Source organism: Pelodiscus sinensis, chromosome 11, assembly GCF_052426305.1.
Source record: "Pelodiscus sinensis isolate ZL-2025 chromosome 11, ASM5242630v1, whole genome shotgun sequence".
In the NCBI taxonomy this organism is placed as follows: domain Eukaryota; kingdom Metazoa; phylum Chordata; order Testudines; family Trionychidae; genus Pelodiscus; species Pelodiscus sinensis.
Window position 1 is genome coordinate 26,491,139 of NC_143062.1, and position 25,471 is coordinate 26,516,609.

The window sequence follows — 25,471 nt, forward strand, 5'->3', positions numbered from 1 at the left end:
CTGTGCCCCCAAGTCACTGCCCTGCCCCCAGTCGCTGCCCTACAAGCTGTGCCCCCAAGTCACTGCCCTGCCCCCAGTCACTGCCCTACAAGCTGTGCCCCAAGTCACTGCCCTGCCCCCAGTTGCTGCCCTACAAGCTGTGCCCCCAAGTCACTGCCCTGCCCCCAGTCGCTGCCCTACAAGCTGTGCCCCCAAGTCACTGCCCTGCCCCCAGTCGCTGCCCTACAAGCTGTGCCCCCAAGTCACTGCCCTGCCCCCAGTCACTGCCCTACAAGCTGTGCCCCCAAGTCACTGCCCTGCCCCCAGTCACTGCCCTACAAGCTGTGCCCCCAAGTCACTGCCCTGCCCCCAGTCACTGCCCTACAAGCTGTGCCCCCAAGTCACTGCCCTGCCCCCAGTCGCTGCCCTACAAGCTGTGCCCCCAAGTCACTGCCCTGCCCCCAGTCGCTGCCCTACAAGCTGTGCCCCCAAGTCACTGCCCTGCCCCCAGTCGCTGCCCTACAAGCTGTGCCCCCAAGTCACTGCCCTGCCCCCAGTCGCTGCCCTACAAGCTGTGCCCCCAAGTCACTGCCCTGCCCCCAGTCGCTGCCCTACAAGCTGTGCCCCCAGTCACTGCCCTGCCCCCAGTCGCTGCCCTACAAGCTGTGCCCCAAGTCACTGCCCTGCCCCCAGTCGCTGCCCTACAAGCTGTGCCCCCAAGTCACTGCCCTGCCCCCAGTCGCTGCCCTACAAGCTGTGCCCCCAGTCACTGCCCTGCCCCCAGTCGCTGCCCTACAAGCTGTGCCCCCAGTCACTGCCCTACAAACTGTGCCCCCAAGTCACTGCCCTGCCCCCAGTCGCTGCCCTACAAGCTGTGCCCCCAAGTCACTGCCCTGCCCCCAGTCGCTGCCCTACAAGCTGTGCCCCCAGTCACTGCCCTGCCCCCAGTCGCTGCCCTACAAGCTGTGCCCCCAGTCACTGCCCTGCCCCCAGTCGCTGCCCTACAAGCTGTGCCCCAAGTCACTGCCCTGCCCCCAGTCGCTGCCCTACAAGCTGTGCCCCCAAGTCACTGCCCTGCCCCCAGTCGCTGCCCTACAAGCTGTGCCCCCAAGTCACTGCCCTGCCCCCAGTCGCTGCCCTACAAGCTGTGCCCCCAAGTCACTGCCCTGCCCCCAGTCGCTGCCCTACAAGCTGTGCCCCCAAGTCACTGCCCTGCCCCCAGTCGCTGCGCCGCAGGCTCTTCAGCCCCTCAGACACTCCCGTTTCCCCCATCCACTGTCCCACAGGCTCGGGGCCTCCCACGGCCACTGCCCCGCCCAGCGCTGTCGCCTCCTCCCCTGGGGCGGGCGGTGGTCCAGGCAGCCACGTCAGCCCGACCAAGCTCCCTCACGCAACGCGCGTGCGCGGCGCTGTCCGGCTGAGCTGTCCCGGTGACAGGCTGGCAGGAAGCAGCGCCAAGGCCGGAAGTGGAGGTGCTGGATAGAGACCCCCCCCCGGCTCGTGCGGCCCCCGCCCGCCAGACCCCGCGCGCCCCCCGCCCGGCGCAGGGCAGGATGCTGAAGAAGTTCGATAAGAAGGATGAGGAGGCGGGTGAGTGCGGGACGGGCCCGCCGCGGGGGGGCGGGGCGGGGCGGCCGTGCCCAGCGGGGTAGAGGACCCCCCCCCCGGCCGGGCTCTCCTTCCGAACGCTCCGGGGCTGGGCTCTGCTGGTCAGCGTCCGTCCAGCCCCTTGCCACGGGTGTCGGCCCCTTCCCGGGCTGCCCCCCAGCTAGTGACTTTTCCAGGCGGCCCCCTTAACTCTGCCCACAGCCTTCCTCAGTGGCTCTGGCGGAGCCTGCGAGCGTTGCAGACCCCCCCTCCCCCGCCCCAGGAAACTTTGGAGTTGGGTGGATGTTGAGCCAGCTCAATCCTGGGAGGGCTCCGCTTTAGGGCATTGATAGCACAGGAACAACCCGCCAAATAATCCTTCATTTTCTGCCCGGATCACCTCAACTTGCTTTCCGTTGATTTATCTCCCCCTCTCCCCCCGCTGCACTGCACTGATGTCTCAAAGCCAGATGTACAATGAAGGGCAGGTGATTAAGGAGGATGCACCTGAAATGACATAGATCTCCAGCCAAACCCTAACTACTCTGTCCCCTCATGCTCTGCCTCCTCTTCCCTTCCTCCCCATGTCTTGACTCGTTGTCCCCCCCAAACTGGTCACCGGCCCATCCAGCATATGTGTGGACAGCTTTAAAAATATATGGCTGATGTATCAGATGTACCAATTGCAAGTTTATAGAGTAACCTCTGATCCTTTTAGTGGCAGCTTACATTTTGGGGTGTGTGTGTGTGTGTGTGTAGCTTACATTTTGGGGTGTGTGTGTGTGTGTGTGTGTAGCTTACATTTTGGTGTGTGTGTGTGTGTGTGTGTGTGTGTGGCTTACATTTTGGGGTGTGTGTGCAGCTTACATTTTGGTGTGTGTGTGTGTGTGTGTGTGTGTGTAGATTGCTGTTCAAGATGTTTGATGTCGATGTGAAGCAGGAGACAAGTGTTTCTCCTGGTGAAAATATTGGTGTCCTGATCTTCGCAGGAGAGTAGCACTGATACAAAAGGGTTGGGACTCAGGAGGCATGGAGATGAACACAGTATAAAAAGAAAAGTGGGGATTGGATAAGTATTGCGGAAATTATTATTGGACACACTTGATCCATGTCCTTTACACAGTATTTGAGTGCCACACAGCATTGGAGGATGGACCACAGAATTTGGAAATGGAGAAACTCAATTCGGCTCTCATGGCAGTTCAGGATGGTGAAGTAGTTCAGGGAGCTGTGCCACCTGCACTTGACACAGTAACCCTAGCTGTTCTGTATATTAATACAGGACTTACAGTAAGAAACTGACTATTTAACATGTATGTGATAGGTTATATCAGCGAGGTCCCCTTGGGACTGTCACCTGATATGCTGATCATGCCACTTAGCCTGCCAATCTGTCTTCTGGGGCTCTCCACCATCGTGCCCTGCTGGGCCAAAGCTCTCCCCCAGCCCAGGCGCAGAGTTGGGGCCATAGCCCCCTAGCAGAGCAACAAAGATGTTGAACCAGCTCAGCCCTGGGAGGACTCAGCTTTAGGGCTTTGATAGCACAGGAACATAGCCACAAAGAGGACCAAACCCCTGGGTTCCTATCCTGGTTTTAGCTTTTAAATGGATTAAGAGCCATCAAGCTCTCTTAATCCATTTAAAAGACTGGTGTGCAGCAAGGAGGGAGGGAGATCCTGCATGAGTCATGAATCAGCTCTCCTGGCTCATGTTGGGTCTCTCCTGCGCTTTAGCCTTTCCATTTAAAAGGCAGAGATGCAGTGGGGTTAGCTCCCGGGTGGGCTTCCTGCTTATCGACTAATTGACTCCCTGCTTGCAGATCCCGTTGCGGCTTTCTGCTTATTGACTAGTCGATGTTAAATTTAGTTTAATCAACTAATTGATGGATTTTCCATCACTACTTTGTTTTCAGGTTTCTTCCTGTGTGTCCTCTTAGCTTTTGAAATTGCCTCCCCAACCCTATCTGATGACAAAAGACTGATTTTTTTTTTTTGTATAAACTTCCCAGGGTGGGAACCCTTTGTTTTATTTTCCCACCCCAAGGAAAAATACCTTATTCAAGATGGATTCCAGCACCAGGTTTCTAGGACTTACCACAGTTTGGACTTAAACGTAAAAACATACTCATTTACAGATCATTGTCTTGAGTGCTGCCATTAAGTTTCTTTAAATACCATTAATGGTTTTCACTAGAAGACTTATATTAATAAAACAGGTTTACATTTCATATTTCTAACTTCACATACAAGAATGACACATGCACTGAAATAGAAGATACACATTTAGCAGATTATAACTTTAAAAATGTTACATGATGCATTTTGCTGAAAATGCCTTTGAGTTATGCGTATTCATATTCATAAACCAATTTTAATAAAACACTTTTTTCCAGCTCGGGGCTTTGCCGGAGAAAAGCGCCAGTCTAGACGGGATCTTTTGGAAAATAAAGCCTTTTCCGAAAGGTCCCTTATTCCTCTTAAAATCAGGAATAAGGGACCTTTCGGAAAAGGCTTTATTTTCCGAAAGATCCCTGTCTAGACTGGCGCTTTTCTCCGGCAAAGCCCCGAGCTGGAAAAAAGTGGCAGCCATGTTCATGCAAATGCAGCGGGGAAAATTTAAATCCCCGCTGCATTTGCAATTCCGATTTGTCTAATCTGCATCCCTTTTCCGGAAAAGGGATGCAGTGTAGACACAGCCCAAGAGTCTGTGTGTCACGTATTTTGTGTCTTTTTAGGAAAATGACTACTGCAGAAGTGGCTCTGAAATGTCCAAAGTGACTTAAAAATATTATTTTCAAGGGTACATTGCAATACCTTTCAGAACATTGCACCGAACAGCAGTTTCTAGGTATTTTGGAGCAGCTCTGCCAAATTATTCATTGCTTGCTTCTCCCTCTGCTGCTCTTCAGCCAAGGAATAGTGTCTGGATAAAGGGAGAGGGCTGTATCATCTTTTTGGCATGAGCCTCACAGAATTAGTGTTGGATGTGAAAGTGTTGGACAGGAGTCTGTCTAGATAGATGTTTTGAGTTTTCACTTGTATATTTTTTTCTGGACAGTTTATGTAATATAACTTGCTTTTCTTGTAAATTTAGTAATTTCATTCTAAAATAAGCCCAATGATTGGTCTCCAGGATCTATCTCTGCATGTCTGTGGCTCCCAGGAGTATCTTTTTATTATTATGATTTTAATGTGTGTTACACCCTTTGCTTAGGTTTTGGCTTTATCCCAGGTTTCCTCTGCATCTTTTTTTCATCTCGTAATTTGTAAGGTATGACCATTCAGAAGAGAATCCCTTTTTGGCCACATCTGCAAAGGTTTCCCTTTAACTGTATCTGTACATTTGTCAGTGCATCTGGTTGCCCATGCAAACTTTGCAGATACAGTTGAAGTCAGTCGAAGATGTGCTCCTTTATTTTCTGGCCTTATCTCTACCACCTCACCTTGGTTCTACAGGTTAATAGAGTCCTCATTTACTCATCCTGTCTTTTACTGCTTGCACAGCTTCCAAAACCTTCTGAATTATTTTGCTTCTCTCCTTTGTGATCGTTTCCCCATCCTTTTTTTCCTATATTGCATGAAGACTTTTAGTATCCCTACATATTTTTTTCTATATGTTACCTACATGTGCACAAAATGACAGTCCTAAAGCTAATCATTGTGATACTCCCCTGATCACATTGTTCTATCCTGAACTCTTGCCACTTTCAATCTTAAGTACAATAGCTCATCCCTTGATTTACTGACCCAGTAGATTAATATTTTATGTGGAATCCTGTAATCCATAAAAAAGATGTTCTTGTGACTCAGGTCTGGAATTGGAAGTCAGGGCACATGATTTCTACCCCAGTATCTTCTACTTAATTCTTATGTGGTTTGGGTTAAGTGACTTAAGGACATACTTTCAAAATAGGACTCTAATTTTGGGTGCTCAACTTTAGACACACAAAGGTTCTGAACACGTCCAAGACAAATTGAAATAAATTTAGAGAACATCTGAAAATCAGACTTGAGGCATATCAAGCTGGTCACCCAAAAACAGAAGCCACGTTTGAAAGTGTAGCTCTTTAACTTCTCTGTGCTTCAGTTTTCACCATCTCTGAAATAGAGATAATAGTTAGCTTCAGAGTATGTAAAGTGCTTTAAGATGCATATATGAAAGGTGCTGGAGAAGGGTGAAGTAATTGATGGCGATCCTTGTTGTTAATGGCAGATTTTAGAATCACAAGTGGAGAAGGAAAGAATAGCTGTCAGTTGTATGTAGTTCAGGGATGTTAGATACAGTGTAATTGAATAGTCATGTAACCGCATGAAATCTTATCAGTTACATGACTATTTGATAGTCCCCGGGAGTGGGACCAGCAGCTAGTGCACTCCTCGCTCCACTCCTGGGAAGCCCCCTGTCACCATCACCCTGTGCTACTGCCTCTGTATCAGAGGCAGCAGCTCAGGGTGGCAGGTGGGAATCAGTCCGCAAGGGGAGTCAGTTTAAAAAACAGCTCCCTGCGCAGACCAGCTGCCTGCCATCCTGTGCTAGGGATGTTAAATATCGGTTAATTGAATAGTTGATTAAGCTCATGAATTCTTATCGGTTACTCGACTATTCTATAGACCAGTGGTCTCCAATCTTTTTACACCCAAGAGCACTTTTTAAATCTCCGAACAGGCGAAGATCTACTACCCCGCCCCTTCCTTGAAGCCCCGCCCTCTCTATTCTACTTCTGTCCATCATTTGCTATCCCCAGCCCTTACTTACACACTCTGATAAACAGTTTATTTTTAAATTATGCAATGTATAAAATTAAAATCACGTGTTTATAGTTATGAAATAAATGGTCTGTTTTTTATTCATGCTATTTAAATCTAAAATGAAGCATTTATAATTATGCATTTTGTGGGGACAGAGTTCTGTGGCTGGGAACAGGGGAGTGGGAACAGAATTCTGTGGCTGGGGACAGGAGAGTGGGGACAGAATTCTATGGCTGGGGATGGGAGAGTGGGGATAGAGTTCGGAGAGTGGGGAACAGAATTTTGTGGCTGGGGACAGGGAATTGGGGACAGAGTTCGGAGAGTGGGGACAGAGTTCGGTGGCTGGGGACAGGAGAGTGGAGACAGAGTTCGGTGGCTGGGGACAGGAGAGTGGGGACAGAGTTCTGTGGCTGGGGACAGGAGAGTGGGGACAGAGTTCGGGGAGTGGGGACAGGAGAGTGGGGACAGAATTCTGTGGCTGGGTAGTGGGGTGCCAGTGGAGGCAGAGAATCCCCTGTATCTGCCTCCTCCCAGGATTCCCCCGCCCCCAGAGGGAAACCAGCGTGTGCCTGCCCCGGGGCCGACCCACCCGTGTGCAGGGAAGCCCTGCGCGCACGCGCCTGCCCCGGAACTGACCCCCCTGGCGCAGGGAAGCCCCGCGCATGCATACTCTGGGGCCAACCGCACCGGCGTAGGGAAACCCCGCGTGCGTGCCTCCCCCGGGGCTGACTCGCCCCTCCCGTACGGTGCAGGGAGCCGATGCTCCCTCCCACAGTACACCCAGCAGAGCAGCTAGCGCTACTTCCGGAATCCTCGGAAGTGGAGCTAAGCTGCGGGACTTCTGTCCATCCCCAGGAAGCCTATACTACCTCCATTTTCACTGGAGGTAGGTAGTGGGGCTTCTCGGGGTGGGAGGGACAGGACACCTTGTGATCAACTGGTTGAGGCCTCGCGATCGACCATTCGGTGACCATGGGCGTAGTCAATTAACCGATTAACTGATAAGCAAAAGCTTAAGGGTTAATGCTAAAGACTATACGCATTTCCCTCTTTCCCCACCAGTACATTTTTTTTTTTAGCAGGCTGGCCAGCAGCCTGGCTCAGTCCTGGCTCGTACTGGGTCCAGGACCTACCCCTGCTGTGGCTCTGCATTTAAAGTGTATTAGGAGCCAAGCGGACAAGCAGTGCATCTCAGTTCCCGCTCGTGCTGGGTCCGAGAACTCAGTCCCACCCTGGACAGAGGCTGCTGCCATCCTGCACTGCTGCCTCTGATTCAGAGGCAGCAGCATGAGGCGACAAGCAGCTGGTCTACAAGGGGAGCTGGTTTTTAAACTGGCTCTCCTAGTGGACCAGCTCCCACCTGATACAGAGGCAGCAGTGTGGAGTGGCAGGAGGCTCCTGAGGGGCCAGAGCACACTGGCTGCCAGCCCTACCCCCAAGGTCTATTGTGATCTGGACTTGAAGCATCATAAGCTCAGAACAGTATTCTTTGTTGAGATCATCCCTAAATTTGCTTATCAATAGCTATCAGCTTATGGAAAGCTGCAGCTCACTAATAAACACTTGATGAAGACTAGATACTGATTGTAATTGTTGTTCTTGCCTTCTGATCATTTGAGACCCATTTTTTGTTTTCTTCAGAAAGTAGCATTCAGTCTGTTAAGTAGGATGACCGAATACACTTTTGTGAGGCTCTCTAGTTCACTACCTTGTTCTTTTTATTAATTAGTATACCCAAAAATATAGCTTACTGATGAATTCTCTGATTGTTTTATAATGCAAAGTATACAGTATTTGAGATTTGCAGAGTCTGGTGTCATAGGGTTTTCTATGGCAGTTGCTAAACTGGGTTTAATTTCTCAGCCTATTCATTTGCTTCCACAGCTGGCAGTATTCTCAGACTTGGGGACTGAAAGTGAGAGTAACCCTCACTTTGCTATTTGGCAACCCTCTTTGGCCCATCTAGAAGTAACATTTATTTCCTCTGAAGAAAGTTTTGTACAGTCTTCCTCAATTGATGGATAATTGCTGCAAGATGGGGAAAAGCTAGAAGAAGCTGACATGGGGGTGGAGATAAGGTTGGCCACTTAGTAATGTCAAGATCAATTATTTTGGAAAATTCTCTGAAAAGTGAATTTTAAGCTATTTTAAGCTGTAGGTGTTAAAGGTGTGATCTAAAGGGAGTCTTTCTAGTGTATTTTTACACAGGATAATTCTTGGGATCACCTTTGTTGCTTATCTTACTTTACAGGTGGTGGTTCCAATCCATTCCAACACCTGGAGAAGAGTGCAGTGTTGCAAGAGGTAAATCGTTAAAATCCCATATCTTATATGGACATCCTCAGTGATATAGTCTCCTTTCTGGAGTAAGAAAGTTAGAGATCTTTAGGAAGTAACAAACCTGTTTGCTTTGAAATCAGTGATAAAGCTTCCATTGATTTGGGGCGGAGGTAGTGGGCATAATTGGATTCTGTTTGTATAACAATGAAAAGAGTTAAACTGTAAATGTGAGTAAATGGATGTTTTTGTCAGCAAGAAGAATAGATTTCCCCAATTTTTTCCAATTCTTCTGTCTAAGAAGCCTTGGGTGCCCTAAAATTCTAGTAGGATAGAGAAATTAATAAACAGGACTGTGGTTGACTATTGGACAATCTTTGTCTTTAAAGTGAAAAATGACTGTTTTAAAGGCCTTTTTTAGTTTACAGACCTGGTTCCTTGAAAATTCAGAATTATATCTGTTCACTTCACTGATCAAAATAACATTTTAAGTACTGGTTGTTCTCATTAGCCTTACAGAAACTGTGCTCTGAGAGAGGAAGCTGGATTCTATTCTGGCTTGTGGCATTATCAACAGAATGGTTTGTCTTCTTAGAATAAAGTTGAGATTGACATTTGATCTATAGAACCTTTATCAAAGTTTTTCTTTCAGATGCCAGGATGAGTTGTTAGGGATAGTTATTGGGATGCTGGGGGCATCTCTTTTGTTGTAAACTGAAAGAGTCTTATCTGAAGTCACTGACAGAGTCCTAAAATATCTGGTTTGTAACTTGCATCAGTGGCTCAGTTCACACAGTATGTTATGTGTTAGGTAAACAACAGCCAGTGTCTTTTTGGGCTCTTATTCCTGCTTTTGTTTGTTTCTAGGCTCGGGTGTTTAATGAGACACCTATAAACCCTCGAAAATGTGCTCACATCCTCACCAAGATTCTGTACCTCATAAACCAGGTAATGGAGAGATGTGAACTAGGAGTTCTTTAGATTATAAGCATTTTTCTTTTATAAATTAGTCTGTCCTGCTAATTTTAACTGGTGTCTTATGAAATGTTACTTAAACAGCAATTCCAGTAAGTCACCACTTTCTCCTGGGCCAAAAAGTTCTGGAGAATGGGCAGTATAGAAAACCAATGCACAGATTGGTAGCAACTGAAGTTATCATCTTATAGCTGTCCGATGACCACCGTGGCTCTGAATCCAATTCCTGGTGGTCACGTACATACATAGAAGTAGTTACTAAAAGCCAGACTTTTAAAGGTATTTAGGCAGCTAAAGAAGAAGGTAGGACCACTAAGTGTCTCATCTGCATCTTTAGGTACCTAACTACTTTTACAAATCTGGACCTACTGGTAATTGGCCCCTTATTAGCCATCTCAGCTGAAAAGGAATAGTGTGTGGGCTATGGAGGCTGAACTCCCCCTCATCCTTCAGAAAATTGCCTTGTTGCTGACAGTAGTTGTTATGTGTCTGTAACAGTGCTGAGTAAGGTTTTCTTCCACCTACACCAGCAGTTCAACTACTTTCAGCACCACATGGTGGGGACACACAGGACAACAGTTTCTCTTGTCTCTGGGCACTGGAGGTGGTCCCTCCCTGTTAATGTTGAGGCATACTTCAGCGGGAGAAATAGGAAACTAGCTTTGTCATGACCCCAGCTGTAATTGTTGTCGGTAGTTGGTTGTTCTGTCATCTCTACTCTATACAAAACCTGCTGTCTTGTAAATAAGAACGTTTGTCCATACTTTGCCCATTCTAGGGGGAACACCTGGGTGTGATGGAAGCTACGGAATCCTTCTTTGCCATGACCAAGCTGTTCCAGTCCAATGATGTAAGTTCTATACTTGCACATTTTGTGCATACAACTGTCTACCAGGATGTGATGCTGGTGAGAGCCTCACATTCAGCCCTGAATTATCTCATTATGGACAGGCTGCTCTCCTCTAGGTAGAACCACCTGACCCATGCTCCCCACATGAGCACTGTGAAGTGCATCTGTTCCTAGTTACTGATATCTCAGCAGTGCCTCATTTTTCCCTGTTGCACTTTGGTGACTTGAGGCTTGTCTACATGAAGACTTTGTGTGTGGCAAGGGGAGGTATGACTCTAGAGCACACTAGCTTGACACACACAAATTGCCTTGTGGACTGGGTATTAGAAGTTTCATGGTGTGCTTTGACATCCACTAAGTCTGTGTGTAGAGAATTGCTGTGGGAGATTTGTACAGAAGAGAGAGAACATGCACAAAGGTCCTGAAGTTGCATATCAAAGTAATACTAACACAACCTACAGACCAGTAAATTGAGGGAGATGGTGAATCCATTTCTTGGCTGGGAACTTTCCTATTAAATAAAAAAACAAATGAACTGTTTAATGGCTAGTGCTATCAGAGTCACAATGTACAAACAGCTTTGTTGACCATCCCTTCATCCCTAGCTCTTTTTTATGAATTGTGTGCAATCTGTATAACCAAACAGTCTGATAAGACAGACTCATCAGGCTTCACCATGCATTGGGCTCTTCCATCTTAACTGCCTTTATCATTTAACATTTATACAGTGGGAGTCTCTAAAGGTTATGACCAGCTTGGGCCCCATTGAGTTAAGCACTGTACAAATCTGCCTTGCTGTGTGCTCAGTGACAGTGACCTTTCTCCTGAGGTAGCTCAGCCCATAGTAGAACCTGAGGAAGGGGAAGAACTAGCACCACACCAATAGCCAGCTAGACAAGAGGTGCTATAGTTCTGAGCAGACCAGCCACAAACACTTGTTTTCTCCTACAGGGTATAATCAGCAACAGAGTACCCTGTATTGCCAGCACCAGGTGTTCACAAATCATGAATCAGGCCTCAAAATCATGAAACTTGGCTTAAAAATCTGATTATTTAAAAAAAATTGTTTGGGTTTTGTTATTGGCCTTCTGGTATCTGAGCCCTGAGCATTCCCTCGTGTCATGCTTTCAAGCTTTTCTCTGTAACCATGAGTACTACAAAGTCTTATGGGGTAAAATTCTGGCCTCATTTAAATCAATGTCATTATTTCCATTGACTTTACTGGGGCCAGGATTTCACCCTTTGTTTATTTGTTTTAAATACAAGTTGAGATTCTCACGTAATCATTTGGCTCTAGGAGGAAAATGACAAATATTGTCATTTTGCAATAAAATCACAAGAATTGGCAAGTGTGGGCACCCTGCCAGGGTTGGCATGTGGCCAGCTAATGCTTGTGTTGCCTGTTTTCCCTACCAGCCAACTCTTCGCAGGATGTGTTACCTGACCATCAAAGAGATGGCCTGCATTGCAGAGGATGTCATCATTGTAACCAGTAGGTGAGTCCTCGCTGGGTGATCCCTCTTTCTCACTGGTATTTTCATGTACCTTCCAGCAAGTCTTCTCCCCCCACCTAGAGATAGTTGTTATCCCTGCAAGGAGTTATGAAGCTGTGGAAATGCGTTTGTTTTAAAGGGTGCTGTAGAAATATAGGCACTGAAATCCTAACAATATATGTGAACTCTATAGTGCAGTAAATGCCATATGCCAGACCCTTGTGTATTTTATTTGGCTCTCTGGTTATTTGGTTCCCATGTTGTGCCCACCCCACTGTATCTGACCACCTTCTTTTGTAAAGGGTTCGTTATTAACTCATGCCTTTCCATCTGAGCACTTTGACGTTTACTAGGGTATTGACGTGTTCTCTGGGGGATACATTGCCATATAGGTAGGCAAGGATTTAGCCATGAGACTTCTATTGTTCTTACCTCATTGGGCACTGCTTAGCATACCCTGCTAGTGGAGCCCAAGTCATCTTTGACACGTCATCTCTGATCCACTGATTTCCCAAAGGGAAGTCATGACCTAAAAGGAGGCTGCTACAGTGGGAGACAGCAATGATGAGTTAATGGTGATTGCAAATGTACACTCCCCAAACAGCATTTAGAAATCAGCCCCCAAATATAGGGACTGTCAGTCCGCTTCCCCACATGTAATTTGGTACCAAACATAGCTTGATGCTTTGGGCAAGATCAGAATGTTTAGGGAAGGAATCCAGATTCTTCATTATTCTAGCCCTTAATGCTAAGTAGCTGTTTGGTGTTTTGGTCTCTCGGGGTGATTAAAAGGCTCCTGTCATTCCTTTCGTGACTGAACTTTCTGTACCAGAGCAAGACTAGGCTGAAGATAGCATTGTCATGTCACATGGGCACTGGATTTCACAGCCAAAATCCACAATAGGGTATGTGCACACTGTATGTGTGCTTTTTATAGTACTGGGGGTAAAACGCCCAATACTAAAGTCCTTCATGTTTCTGCAGTTTAACCAAAGACATGACTGGGAAGGACGACAATTACCGAGGCCCTGCTGTGAGAGCACTCTGCCAAATCACTGATGTAAGTGCCACTTGCCAGTCCTGTTGTTGGGCCTTTATCTACTTATCCCTGGTTGCGTGCCCCTCTCAAACCTGCCTTTGCAACCCATCTCTCACCTTGCTTTTCTCCTTGCAGTTGAGCTTTCCTTGTGTCTTCCCAAAGACATTGCTTCTCATTTTCTCCTCTCTGCAGAGTACCATGCTGCAGGCCATAGAACGCTACATGAAGCAGGCAATTGTGGACAAGGTGCCCAGTGTGTCCAGCTCTGCCCTGGTGTCATCATTGGTATGTCTGCACCTGCAGGGATTTGTGTGCAGGCCAGTTAAACCAGGAAGCAAATAAATATCTGTGTTGGGAGCTGACCAGCATATTCTTCACTCTCCTGTGTTTTCATATGTTAAAACATGAGTTGTCTTTTCAGTAGAGAGAATTTTTCTGTAAATATGAAGTATAATTGATTAGTACATATTTGAGAACACTGAGTTACATCCTCTGTGGGTCGGCATAGATTCATTTGTGAAATAGACACAATGGGAGAAGGAAGCTTACAGGACCACTCACGCTGGACTAGCTTTCTGACCCATGTTCCTTTGTAATGCTCACTTCTCCCTTGGACACCATTTACCTTGAAGGTCAATCTGCAGAATTTAGTTTTGGATTTAAAACTGGACTTGGATCAGAACCTCCAGCATTTGCAAATGAACAGACTGGCTGCCTAGAAATATCCCTTTGTGATCACTCAGCAGGAAACTTAGATGGTGCATTGTGAAGGTGTCATGACATCAGACACAAAGTCTCTTCTCCAATGTGGTGTGTGTATACTTTCTCCTCTCATTAATGATTGCTGTGAGGCTGGAGCCAGAGGATAGCAGGTTTCCCTTCTGGTCTGGTGATTTGTATTTTTGTAAAAGTAGATTTGAAACTGCTAAACTGAGACAATGCTGGAATTACATGGCAAGCTCTTCTAGGCAGGGACTGAGTCTTTATGAGGGGCAGTGTAGGTCACCCAGCTCAATGGAGCATCAGTCCTGATTAGGGCTTCAAGGTATTACTGAAATATAAATCCATCATTATCAAGATTCTCCCTTTGTTCTTCGTGCACTCTTGTTAAGGAATAGTTCTTACAACACCCCTACGAGGTAGGCCTGTATCATTGTCTCTCCAACACCCAGGTTGGAGAAGATTGGTGTTGCTGCTGTTTAATATAAATCAGTGAACTGCAAAGCTTATCCTGGTCCTCTTATGGGATATTCTGTGCCCACAGCACCTGCTGAAGACCAGCTTTGACGTGGTAAAACGCTGGGTGAATGAGGCTCAGGAGGCAGCGTCCAGTGACAATATCATGGTGCAGGTAAGAAACCTCCAGGTGCATGAACCAGATCAAAGAGCCCATCAGGGGATTTGGTACAACCAAGGTTGGTTGTAAATCTGTGGGCCATAGATGAGTAAGTGAATACATAGCGTGGTGTGTGATTTGTGAAACCTTTTTTTTTTTTTTTCTCCTTTGCTAATCTGCACAGTATCATGCCCTCGGCTTACTTTACCACGTGCGTAAGAATGACCGTCTGGCAGTCAACAAGATGCTCAGCAAGTTCATGCGTCATGGTCTGAAGTCACCCTTTGCCTACTGCATGATGATCCGAGTGGCCAGCAAATTGCTGGAGGAAGAGGCAGGAAAGTAAGGAAGTTGTTTTGCTGCATTGGCAGTCTTACAAAGAGGGATCGGAGGAATCTCCTCGTACAGGGCTTGTCCTGTTTTTTGTTTTTGTTTAAACCGTTAGAAAATAACATACAGCATGATGTGACCCCCTTTCCTTTTATTAAGTGTTACAACGTAGCACAGAAAAGAGATTGAGAGATGATTTCCTTGGCACTTTTATTTTGTAACAACAATATACAAGTATCTGATCGAGGTGTTTGGTGATCAGGCTCTTTGCTTCCATGTTTATGTTATTCCCTTGTATATAGTTCTTACACTTCACTGAAATCTTTCATGTGATTTTTTTTTTTTCCATATTGTGTAGTTATTAAGTGGCTAGTTTGTAGATACCATTGCCCTCTGCTGGATAGTGCCAGAACTGCACTACTGATTGTCACAAGCCCTGCACAGTATTTCTAACAGCTAATGGAAATTCCCCTTTAATTAATTGGAGAGGGGCTGGAGGAGAGTCTCAGTTATATCTCTGCAATTCAAATTAGTGCAGCGTAGGGACAACCAGCTGCACACAGATTGATTACAATCATACTTCTTTTTCATAAAATGCAACTTACAGTAGCTCTGAGAGCCATTCCTTCTCTGCCAGCCCAGTCTGTCCTCCTTATGCCTAAGGCTCCTTTTAATTTTTTCACTTTGTCTCCTAGCCATGACAGCCCCTTGTTCGATTTCATTGAGAGTTGCTTAAGAAATAAACACGAGATGGTGGTCTATGAAGCTGCTTCTGCCATTGTTAACCTGCCTAGTTGCACTGCAAAAGAGCTGGCACCTGCTGTATCTGGTAATTCTAGTGCTATTTAAGGGTGTAATGGGGGTTGTGGGCCTATAATGACTGCATTTGTTGACCAGCCTTTGTCAGTACTCAGGCTTTTTGAGATGTCACTGTTTCCTAGATATGTCTTTGCTGATGGTAGAAAGTATTTATTTACCTGGTATGATCAGTGTGGATTGGTCTGGGGTCTGTGTCTCTACTATGCAGTCCATTTTAATTAGCAACAACAAAAAAATCCTTTTGTCTTGTGACATACCAGCAGCTCTGTGAGAGACCTGGGATTCTGAAGCAACCTGGGGGCTCTAGCTTCACAACCTTGTGGAGTTCAGATGCTCGCTGAGGTGGTGCATTTGGGCTCTGAGGAAGGTGTGTGATCTGTTAGCCTACCACACATGGAATAGAATGGGATTTAAAGAGAAACAAGAAAAAATGGATTTAAGCAGCAGTGGAAATAAAGGTTCAATAGGAAGATCAACTAGTGGATGGAGATTGAAATTTCCAAGCCATGGTTTGATGAGCACCTTTTAGTGATGTTAGGGAATGGAGGGAGATGGACTTGCTCAGTGTGTTTCAATCTTTTTTCACTTGTGGACCCTAAAAAATTTCAAATGGAAATGTGGCCCCCTTTGGAAATCTGAAACCTAATCCGCAGACCACATGTTGAACACTGCTCTTTTATATGAATGTCAACCTTTTGTGGATCCCTTCGGCACAGCCCCCATGTGTTGAAAACCACTGGACTTGCTTAACCTTCCATGGGTCCCTATGATTCTGAGATGGTAAATCCAGAGAACTTCTATCTATTTCCTGCTCACTGTTGCTCGTACAATGAATCAGAATCTTTTTGTGTGTGGTGTGAGGCATACCTGGTTCATCAGTTTCTTAATTTCTGTGTTTGATGCTATGTTTCAGTGTTACAGTTGTTCTGCAGCTCCCCAAAGGCGGCTCTTAGATATGCAGCTGTCCGAACCCTCAACAAGGTAAGACTCAATGTTCTAGGAGTTTAAATAGCTTTCACCTCCCCTGGAAGGTGAAGTCCTGTCCCCCTCTCTTCCCCAGGTCTGGGTTCTAGATAGGGAAGTAGGAATGTTAGCACCTAGCCAAATAACCATTTAACCAATCAGCTATTGGCTTATTGGTTAATGGTCCTGGTCAAGCGCAACAGCCTTCCACACCCCCACCCCTGCCCATGGGCTTTGCATTTATAACTTGAATTGGCAGGCTGGCTCACTCCCAGCCACTGGTCCAAGTTTTAAATGAAGAGCACACAGTGGAGCCACCTATCACCCTGCGCTGCTGCCAATGAGACAAAGGCAGCAGCACAGAACGGCATGTGGGAACCGATCCATGAGAGGAGCTGGTTTGAAAACTGGCTTCTGCCTGCTGTCCCACACTGCTGCCTCTATATCAGAGGCAGCAACGCAGGGCAGCAGCAGGCCCTGTCATGGGGGGCTGAGCTCCCTGCGGACAGAGGCTGCTCTGTGGGATGCTAGATGATTATTCGATGGTCCCCATGGGTGGGGCCGGGAGACAGTGTGCTTCTGGCCCCACTCCCGAGGGGACCTCTGCCACCCTGCGCTGCTACCTCTGTATCAAAGGCAGCAGCGTGGGGCTGGAAGCCAGTGCGCTCCTGGCCCCACTTCAGATGCAGCAGCACAGGGCAGTAGACAGGAGCTGGTTTTTAAACTGACTCCCTGAATGAACTTGTTCTGACCTGCCTTCCCTAGTGGAGCAGTTCCTTCCTGCCACCCTGTGCTGCTACTTCCGATACAGAGGCAGAAATGTGGAGTGGCAGGAGTCTAACTGTGAGTGGGGGGAGCACACTGGTTCCTGGCCCCACCCACAGGGACCATCAAATAACCATGTAACCGATTAGAATTGTTGTGGTTATATGATTGCTAAATTAAATGATTTCTAACATTCCTAGTCCTAGGCTACGTCCATTTTTGGCCAAAAATCTGCGGACCGTCCACACCTCAAATGCACTTTTGCGCAAGTAAATCAGCATTAAAACGGCAGAACAGAGGGTTTTTGCCAGTGTAGGTAAACCTCCTTCTATGAGACATAACTCCCTTTTGTGCTACAGCTATTGCGCAAAAAGGCAAATGTGGATGCTCCAGAAGGGTTTCTTGCGTGAGAAACCCCTATGGGAAAAAGCATAGGTGCTCTGATGGCCATTCTGTGAATGGCCATCAGAGCTTCTTGCGCAAGAGCATCTATGCAGTGTGGATGCTCTCTTGCGCAAAAGCACATCACTTTGCAATGTGCTTTGAGGTGTGGACGTGCTCTTGTGCAAGAAGTTTTTTGTGCAAAAACTCTTGCACAAAAGGTTTCTTGCGCAAGAAGCCTGCAGTATAGATATAGCCCTAGAGAAGAAAAATGGGGCCAAGCTGTTTAAAGTTTTGATTTCTGTCACTCTGACCCTTCTCCCTCCCTGTCCCACACACAGTTCCCAAGTATTTATAAATCACACAATCAGAGTTTCTATTTCATTGCTTTCTATGCAGAAGAAAACATCCAGGAGCACATCAGAAAAAGAAAATAAATCGTACTGACTAGTGGTCTCTAATGACAGTGAATCTCAGGTGTTGTGGTGTATTGCATTTCTCTCAAAGCCTCCAAGTCTCTCCTTATGATGAAGCAGATCCTTATCAAGTGACTGGGACCAAATCCTTACACTTCTCCCTACCCTATCCCCATAGCAACTTTTGCTCCAGTGCAAGTGTTGGAGCAGCTTTCTGTAGCTTTTACCTTGCTCCCTTCAATTCCAAAGAGGACAGCTACAGAATCAATGTAGTGGCTGGTCTGGGGCTGACTTCATAGATTCTGCAAAGCTGAGGTCCATGGAAAAATTAAATTCAGAGCCCCTGTAGGCACTTCTGGCTTCCTGTGTGCAATGGGTGGGGTGTGAATCTTACTAAATGGAGTGTGGAAAATGGATAGAGTGCCGTATGGATACAAAATTTGTATCTGCAGCCACAAAAATGATCTGTGAATATCTGCATCCACATCCATGGATGCGAATATCTATGGATATAACATGGATATCTGCAGATTTGCAGGGTTCTAGATAAAAAATTTGTATTCGCATCTGCAAAAATGAACTGCAGATATCCACATCCATAGATGCAGATACCTGTGGATATAAAGTGGATATCCTTGGATTTGCAGAGCTCTAAAAATGGATGCAAGGCATTTGAAGGACATGTTACTAATGTCTGTCATTGAATGGAATGGGTATATTTCTTTAGGAGAATAGAGCTGATAGCCCTCAAGGGAATTATTTATCTGGGATACCCTCAAGGCACCTGTTGTTATATGTGGTTTGGTAGACAAGCTTGAGCACTGTATAGGGGTCTGTATAGCATTTTGTTCTATCAGCTGGGCTCTTTCCATGCATTCAGTGAATTCCATTATTTCTCCTCAGGTTGCCATGAAGCACCCGTCTGCTGTGACAGCCTGTAACCTCGACCTGGAGAACCTAGTGACTGATTCCAACCGCAGCATTGCTACTTTGGCTATCACCACACTGCTGAAAACTGGCAGTGAGAGCAGCATTGACCGGCTCATGAAGCAGATTTCCTCCTTCATGTCAGAAATCTCAGATGAATTCAAGGTATGGAAGGTGTACCCTGGGGGGATGGTACTGGGCCTTTTTCTTTCTCTGTCTGGGCCAGGTTACACCACTCTTTCACTTCCAGAGCCTGGACTTCAGATCTGCTAGAAACATGAGTGTAGGGGTTGATGGTATTGACTTATCCCAGAAGTACTGTAGGCTCTGTTCTGGAGAGCTCCCTTTAAAATTCAATCTCTATTCAACTGGGCCCCCATCACCAGCCTTCTTCAGGGACTAATTAGTGCAGGGAGATAGAGAGATAGACATCCCCTCTCATCCTTATGGGTATGTCTACACTACAAAGTTAGTTCGAACTAACTTTCATAGGCGCTACACTAGTGCTCCGTTAGCTGGAATTTAATTTGAACTAACGGAGCGCTTAGTTCGAACTAGGTAATCCTCATTCCACGAGGATTAAGCCTAGTTCGAACTTACTAGTTCGAATTAAGGGCTATGTAGACCCTTAATTCGAACAAGTGGGAGGCTAGCCCTCCCCAGCTTTCCCTGGTGGCCACTCTGGCCAACACCAGGGAAACTCTATTGCCCCTCTCCCGGCCCTGGACCTCTTAAAGGGGCACGGGCTGGCTACGGTGCCCGTGCCAGGTGCAAGCCTGCCAGCACCCACCCAGCAGACCCAGCACCTGGCACGGATCGAGCCACCCACCCGATGCCCCCCAGCCCTCCCCCTCTTCCCGGGACCAGGCTGGCGGCTCACGGGAGCTTGCCCGGGACCGCAAGAGGCGGGCACCCGCCTGGTCTAGTGCGGACATCGTGGACCTCGTCCACGATCTCCGCACTAGGCACAGGAACATGGCCGTCTAGGGCAGGAGAGCTGCCAGCCTGGCCACCCAGGAGCAGGAGTGCATGAAAATCAAGGGGGTCCACTGAGACCCCCGACCCTGAGCCCTGAGCTTACAATGGCCGTCCTGGGTCAGACCAATGGTCCATCTAGCCCAGTAGCCTGTCTGCCGACAGCGGCCAACCCTAGGGACCCTGGAGGGGATGGACCGAAGACAGTGACCAAGCCATTCGTCTCGTGCCATCCCTCTCCAGCCTTCCACAAACCTTGGGCAGGGACACCACTTCTACCCCTTGGCTAATAGCACTTCATGGACCCAACCTCCATGACTTGATCTCACTTCCCTTTAAACTCTGTTCTAGTTCTAGCCTTCACAGCCTCCTGCAGCAAGGAGTTCCACAGGTTGACTCTGTGCTTTGTGAAGAACAACTTTCTGTTACTAGTTTGAAGCCTGTTACCCATTCCTTTCCTTTGGTGTCCTCTAGTCCTTCTTTATGGGAACTAATGAAGAACTTTTCTGTATGCTCCACCCCACTCATGCTTTTAGAGACCTCTATCCTGTCCCCCCTCCGTCTCCTCTTTTCTAAGCTGAGAAGTCCCAGTCTCTTTAGCCTCTCTTCATATGGGACCTGTTCCCAACCCCTGATCATTTTAGTTGCCCTCCCCTCTCCCAGCCTCTCTCTTCCCTTCTCCCACCTCCTTTTCCCAGTCTCCCCCAGTTTTGTTCAATAAAGACAGATTCCATTTTTGAACACAATTGTCCTTTATTTTGTACATCAAGAAAAGGGGCTAGGGAAGGGTAAGTGGAAGGAGGTGAGGGAGGAATGGGGTACACGCCCCCGATGGGGAGGACTGGGCTGGCTCTGCGGGCATTTGGGGTGGAACCTCTCCTGCAGCCCCCCCGATTGCCCCTTCTCTCCAGATGGCAGCCTGCGGCAAGTGCAGCCGGTCTGATGGCCAAGTGCTGTGATGTGCCCAGTGTGGGCACTCAGGGCACTCCAAGCCAGGACTGCTTTGCAAGCGGGGCACCCCTGAGAACTGTCTGTCCGGGGTGGGGGTCGGGACCCTTTAAGCACAGCCCTCGGCTAGCCTGAGACAGCATCTCCACGCTCTAAGTCCTCTGATGCCCTGCCGGCACTGCTTCCGGCCATCCTTAAGCCCAGTTCAGGGTCCACTTAATGTGGACATGCTAGTTCGAATTAGCAAAACGCTAATTCTAACTAGTTTTTTAGTCTAGATCCGTTAGTTCGAATTAGCTTAGTTCGAATTAACTAATTCGAACTAAGTTAGTTTGAATTAACGTTGTAGTGTAGACGTACCCTATGTCTGCTTCTCCACTGCATGCTGCCAGTCTTATAGATGGAGGGAGAACTATGACTTCTCAGTCTAGCATCTTTCACCACGTTAAAATTCGTGTGGAGGAGAGAAAAAGCCAAACTGAAACAAGACAGAATTCTCCTTGTTAAATGTGCTATTTCTAAACCTGTTCAGGTTGTGGTGGTGCAGGCTATCAGTGCCTTGTGTCAGAAGTACCCGCGTAAGCATTCAGTCCTCATGAATTTCCTCTTCACTATGCTCCGGGAAGAGGTAAGAATCCTGGTCAGATAATTTGTATGGTTGTTGTTTATTTCTATTGCAGTAATACCAAGAGGCCCCAGTCAGAATGAAGCCCTGTAGTGCTAAATGCCATATAGCAAATGCTGTGTAGCAGGTGAAAAGCTTACAATCCCAATGTAAGCATGATTAGTAGAAATGGCAAGCTTGATAGGTGACAGGTGACTGCAATGTGACCTCAAAAACTATTTATCAATGTGTTTCCATGATCTGATTTGCATCATGAGTGGGATTCTGCTACTTGGCTTAATTAACTTTCAAAGCAAATCCGTGTAACACAGCGATGGGCAGCTGAGACTACTGAGTGGCCCTCCTTCCTCTCAGTGGGATGCAAGATTGAAATTCAGTGGTGGGCAGCCTGCAGGCCACATGCTATCCATTGAGGTTCCACTTGTGGGTGGCCCATGCACCTCTCTCTTCCCCATTCCTTGAAGCCTCTTGTGCACTGGGGCACTGAAGCCCCACACTTATTTACTAGGGAGGTTAAGAAGTTTGTAATTTGTTAATCTTGTAGTTGACATAAATTATGTCGACTCCATGATTAATCAATAAGGGTTAGTAGTGAAAACACTCAGGCCCGGATCATGCCAGGCCTAGCACCATCCCCGTTGCAGCTCTGCACTGTTAGGGGACTGGGGAGCCGGTGCACAGGCAGATGGGCTCAGTCACAGGTTGATGCTGGAACCCAGTGCAAGCTGGGACTAAGCCAGCCTGCCTGCGTGCTAGCTCCCCAGTCCTCTATTAACACAGAGCTGCAATGCAGAGTAATGCTGGGACCAGGCATGAGCTGGGAATGAGCCAGCCTGCCCGTGCACTGCCTCCCCAGTCCACTAATAATGCAAAGCTGCAGCAGGAAGCCCAGGACTGAGCCAGCCTGTTGGCCAGCCCATTAAAAAAATATACTTGCAGAGCCAGAGGGGGTGGGATGCAGGTAGCCGATAACGTTAACCAATAAGCGGGATTGTTTAGTCAACTACAATATTACATCCTATTATCTACTTCTCCCGCTCCTGCCCAGCACTTTCCGAGCACCATGAATTGGCTGATTCGTGCTACTCTTGCTCGCTTCCAGAGCTTGAACGCTTCAAATCAGCCAATTCACAGCGCTTTGAAAGTGCTGGGAGGGAGGGGAAGGAGTAAGTGTGGGGCTCCAGTGCGTGAGAGACGTGGGGAAAGAGGGCAGAGAGGGGGTGCTTGGGCCACTGGTTGCCCACCACTGAGAACAGGAGATCAACTGGCAATACACGTCTGCATAATATTGAACACGAGTAAATTACATTCTGTTGTTGCCTATTGTATTTTGACACTAAATTTTAAGCCTTTTTTGTGTCAAAAGTCCATTATCAGATGACCTAAAACTATTTTAGCTCTGCTCCCCCTGCTGTTGCAGTGAGAGATCATATCTGAAGCCATTCTCTGTGTGCCTTCAGATGCAGAATTTTATGAAAGTACTGTTAGAGATTTTCCAAAATCCTTTCTGAGTAATATCCTGTTACACTCAGGACTCCACATATGCCTGCAACCAAGCTGGCATGAACATTGTCAGTTATGACATCATATTCTGCTTATTCAAGCCTCACATTTTGGAACATACAAAATCCTTTTATCTTGTACTTTGAAAACAGAATATTCTGTTTGCACAGATTTTGCATGGGTGGCTGATCTAATTTTGAAATACAGTTTCAGAGTTCAGACCACTCAATTTTATGACTCTTTCATCCACTGTAGCTCCTAATATATTTAGAGCACCCATAATTGTACATATAAATTAGAAGAGGACATCACTCTGTTTACTGTTCTGTTGTACAGAATGAACATGAGTAAATTACTTTTGAAGGTAATCTTATGTGTATTCAGTAGCCAGTTGCAGGGTACACCAGGGGAGATACCAGTCTTTCATCTTCCTACCCTACTGCACTGCATTTTGTTGGCCCTGCAGCGATTGATTTGATACCTAATGTACTTCTTTTGTGATCCAAACTTGGATATCTGATGTGGGAGGATGATTTGTTTTCCCCCCAATATGGTTATGTAGTGATTCAACCAGCAGAGTGGCTCAAAATGGACCCTTTCTTAAAAGAGATGTAAACTCTTCAGGCTGGTGGCTGCAGTCCTTTTTTAAGGCTTGCTTTTTTATTGGTGTGTTTGTGATTGTTCTCTGGAGTGAGCTGCACAGAGACCGTGAATATTAGCAGCTCTTAAGTAAGCATAGAAGTAAGTAAGCATAGAAGTAACTTCAAAGTCCCGTTGAAAAACTAAGAGCTTTGGTGTGCCTCCGATCTCTATAATGTTTATAAGAGCTGGATCCAGCATGGTTCTGTCAGTGCAATTTTTTTGAGGTGCAGTACACATCTGGAAATAGTTGGAAACATTCCAGTGCGCTGAACAGACCTGACAAAGTGGGGCAATGTTGCTACATAGTTCTTTTCAAACACAAGTTAAAAGTCAGCAGTCATGAATATCTCTTTCAAAACTAAATCCCTCCCTGATTAACATTCCCAATGAAAACTTCTGGTCTCCTTTGAATTTTCTCACTGGCCTTTGCTGTGTAGGGCGGTTTTGAGTACAAGCGAGCTATCGTGGACTGCATCATCAGCATCATTGAGGAAAACTCTGAGAGCAAAGAGACTGGCCTGTCTCACCTGTGCGAGTTCATTGAGGACTGTGAGTTCACTGTCCTGGCCACTCGTATTCTCCACCTGCTGGGGCAGGAAGGACCCAAGACCAATAACCCTTCAAAATATATTCGCTTCATCTACAACAGGGTTGTCTTGGAACATGAGGAGGTCCGGGCAGGTAAGGTGCAGGCCTGGAAAAATACATGTTGAGTACATTTCTGTGACTAACATCAAGTAAAGAGGCTAATCCGCTTGTTTTTTTTACCTTCTGTGGACTGTGATTTGGTGCTCAGCTTAGTCCCTCATAACTCTTTATCCATAGTAAGAAGACTCCAGAATCTCTTGGTAGGAATGCTGGTCTCCATGGAGAAGAATACACGAGGGCAGGCTTTAATGTTTTAAGGCCATGTCTTCACTTCCCAGAAGATCGATGCTGCAGCAGTTGATCTTCTGGAATTCGATTTAGCAGGTCTAATAAAGACTCACTAAACCAAATGCTATGGGTGCCCCATCAACACCAGAATTCCTATTCCTCTCAAGGAATAAGGGAAATCAATGGGAGCATTTCTCCTGTTGATCTCCTGCTGTGAGGACAGCACCAAAGCTCAAGTATATCGACTCCAGCTACGTTTTTTATGAAGCTGGAATTGTGTACCTTAAACCGACCTTCCCCTGTAGTGTGGACCTGGCCTTAGAAGAGGAAGGTGTAGGAAGATTTACCAGCACTTTGCTGCACTATGCCTGGCTCTGTCTTATATATATGTATTTTAGAGATTGTGTCTGTCTGTGAGTCTGTTTGTTCAAGAACTACTAAATGGTAAGAGCTAAGACCACCAAATTTGGTATACAGCTTCCTCTTATCCTAACGTAACGCAAGGTCAGGTTTCGGTTGTGTTAGGAAAACAGGAAGTGCCTGGAATTCATTTGTTTCTCATAACATGGAAAGGGAGGGGGCTGACTGAAGGAGAGCTATATTCAGAGTGACCACTGGAAGCACTGAGCATGAGGGACAGATACTGCAGAGTGACCAATGGGGCAGCTGCACCAGGAAGGGATTGGCCAGCTGGAGACAGGGCTCGATGTCTTGCTTGCCATCAGCCCAGGCCACCCTGTCCCAAACTCACCTCCTCCCCCTCCTTCCCCCCCTCCTTGGCTGCAGTATGGAGGGGAAGCCCCGCCCCTCCATGGAGCACTGCCAGGCAGCACAGCCCTGCCCCCGCCTCCCTCCATTGCAAGATCCACAGTCCGTCCGTCCCCAGCACCGCTGGCATGCCTATCATGGCTGCGCCCGGCCCACCTGCGCAAACCCTCCCTTCTCCACCCTCCAACTCCCTCCTCTGCTCTAGGCTGGGCTGGGGAAATACTGGTAGGATCTCTGAGCAACTTTCCC

General features: G+C 47.1%; 1 protein-coding gene across 2 annotated transcripts in view; it reads left to right on the forward strand.

Moving 5' to 3' along the window:
• Positions 1-25,471, forward strand: part of COPG1 (coat protein complex I subunit gamma 1) — a 48,786-nt gene that overhangs the window by 5,593 nt on the left and 17,722 nt on the right. The window contains exons 1-14 of one of the 2 annotated variants that reach the window (XM_075938826.2): positions 1,383-1,569; positions 8,566-8,618; positions 9,459-9,539; positions 10,345-10,416; positions 11,833-11,912; positions 12,894-12,969; positions 13,141-13,233; positions 14,213-14,299; positions 14,469-14,626; positions 15,310-15,443; positions 16,347-16,414; positions 18,862-19,050; positions 21,341-21,436; positions 24,016-24,259. In XM_075938826.2, the coding sequence (XP_075794941.2) occupies positions 1,533-1,569; positions 8,566-8,618; positions 9,459-9,539; positions 10,345-10,416; positions 11,833-11,912; positions 12,894-12,969; positions 13,141-13,233; positions 14,213-14,299; positions 14,469-14,626; positions 15,310-15,443; positions 16,347-16,414; positions 18,862-19,050; positions 21,341-21,436; positions 24,016-24,259 (1,468 nt within the window). In that variant the 5' untranslated portion in view covers positions 1,383-1,532. Of the gene's footprint in view, positions 1-1,382; positions 1,570-8,565; positions 8,619-9,458; positions 9,540-10,344; positions 10,417-11,832; positions 11,913-12,893; positions 12,970-13,140; positions 13,234-14,212; positions 14,300-14,468; positions 14,627-15,309; positions 15,444-16,346; positions 16,415-18,861; positions 19,051-21,340; positions 21,437-24,015; positions 24,260-25,471 lie in introns of those variants that run through there. The other variant, XM_006130882.5, reaches the window with a different exon arrangement.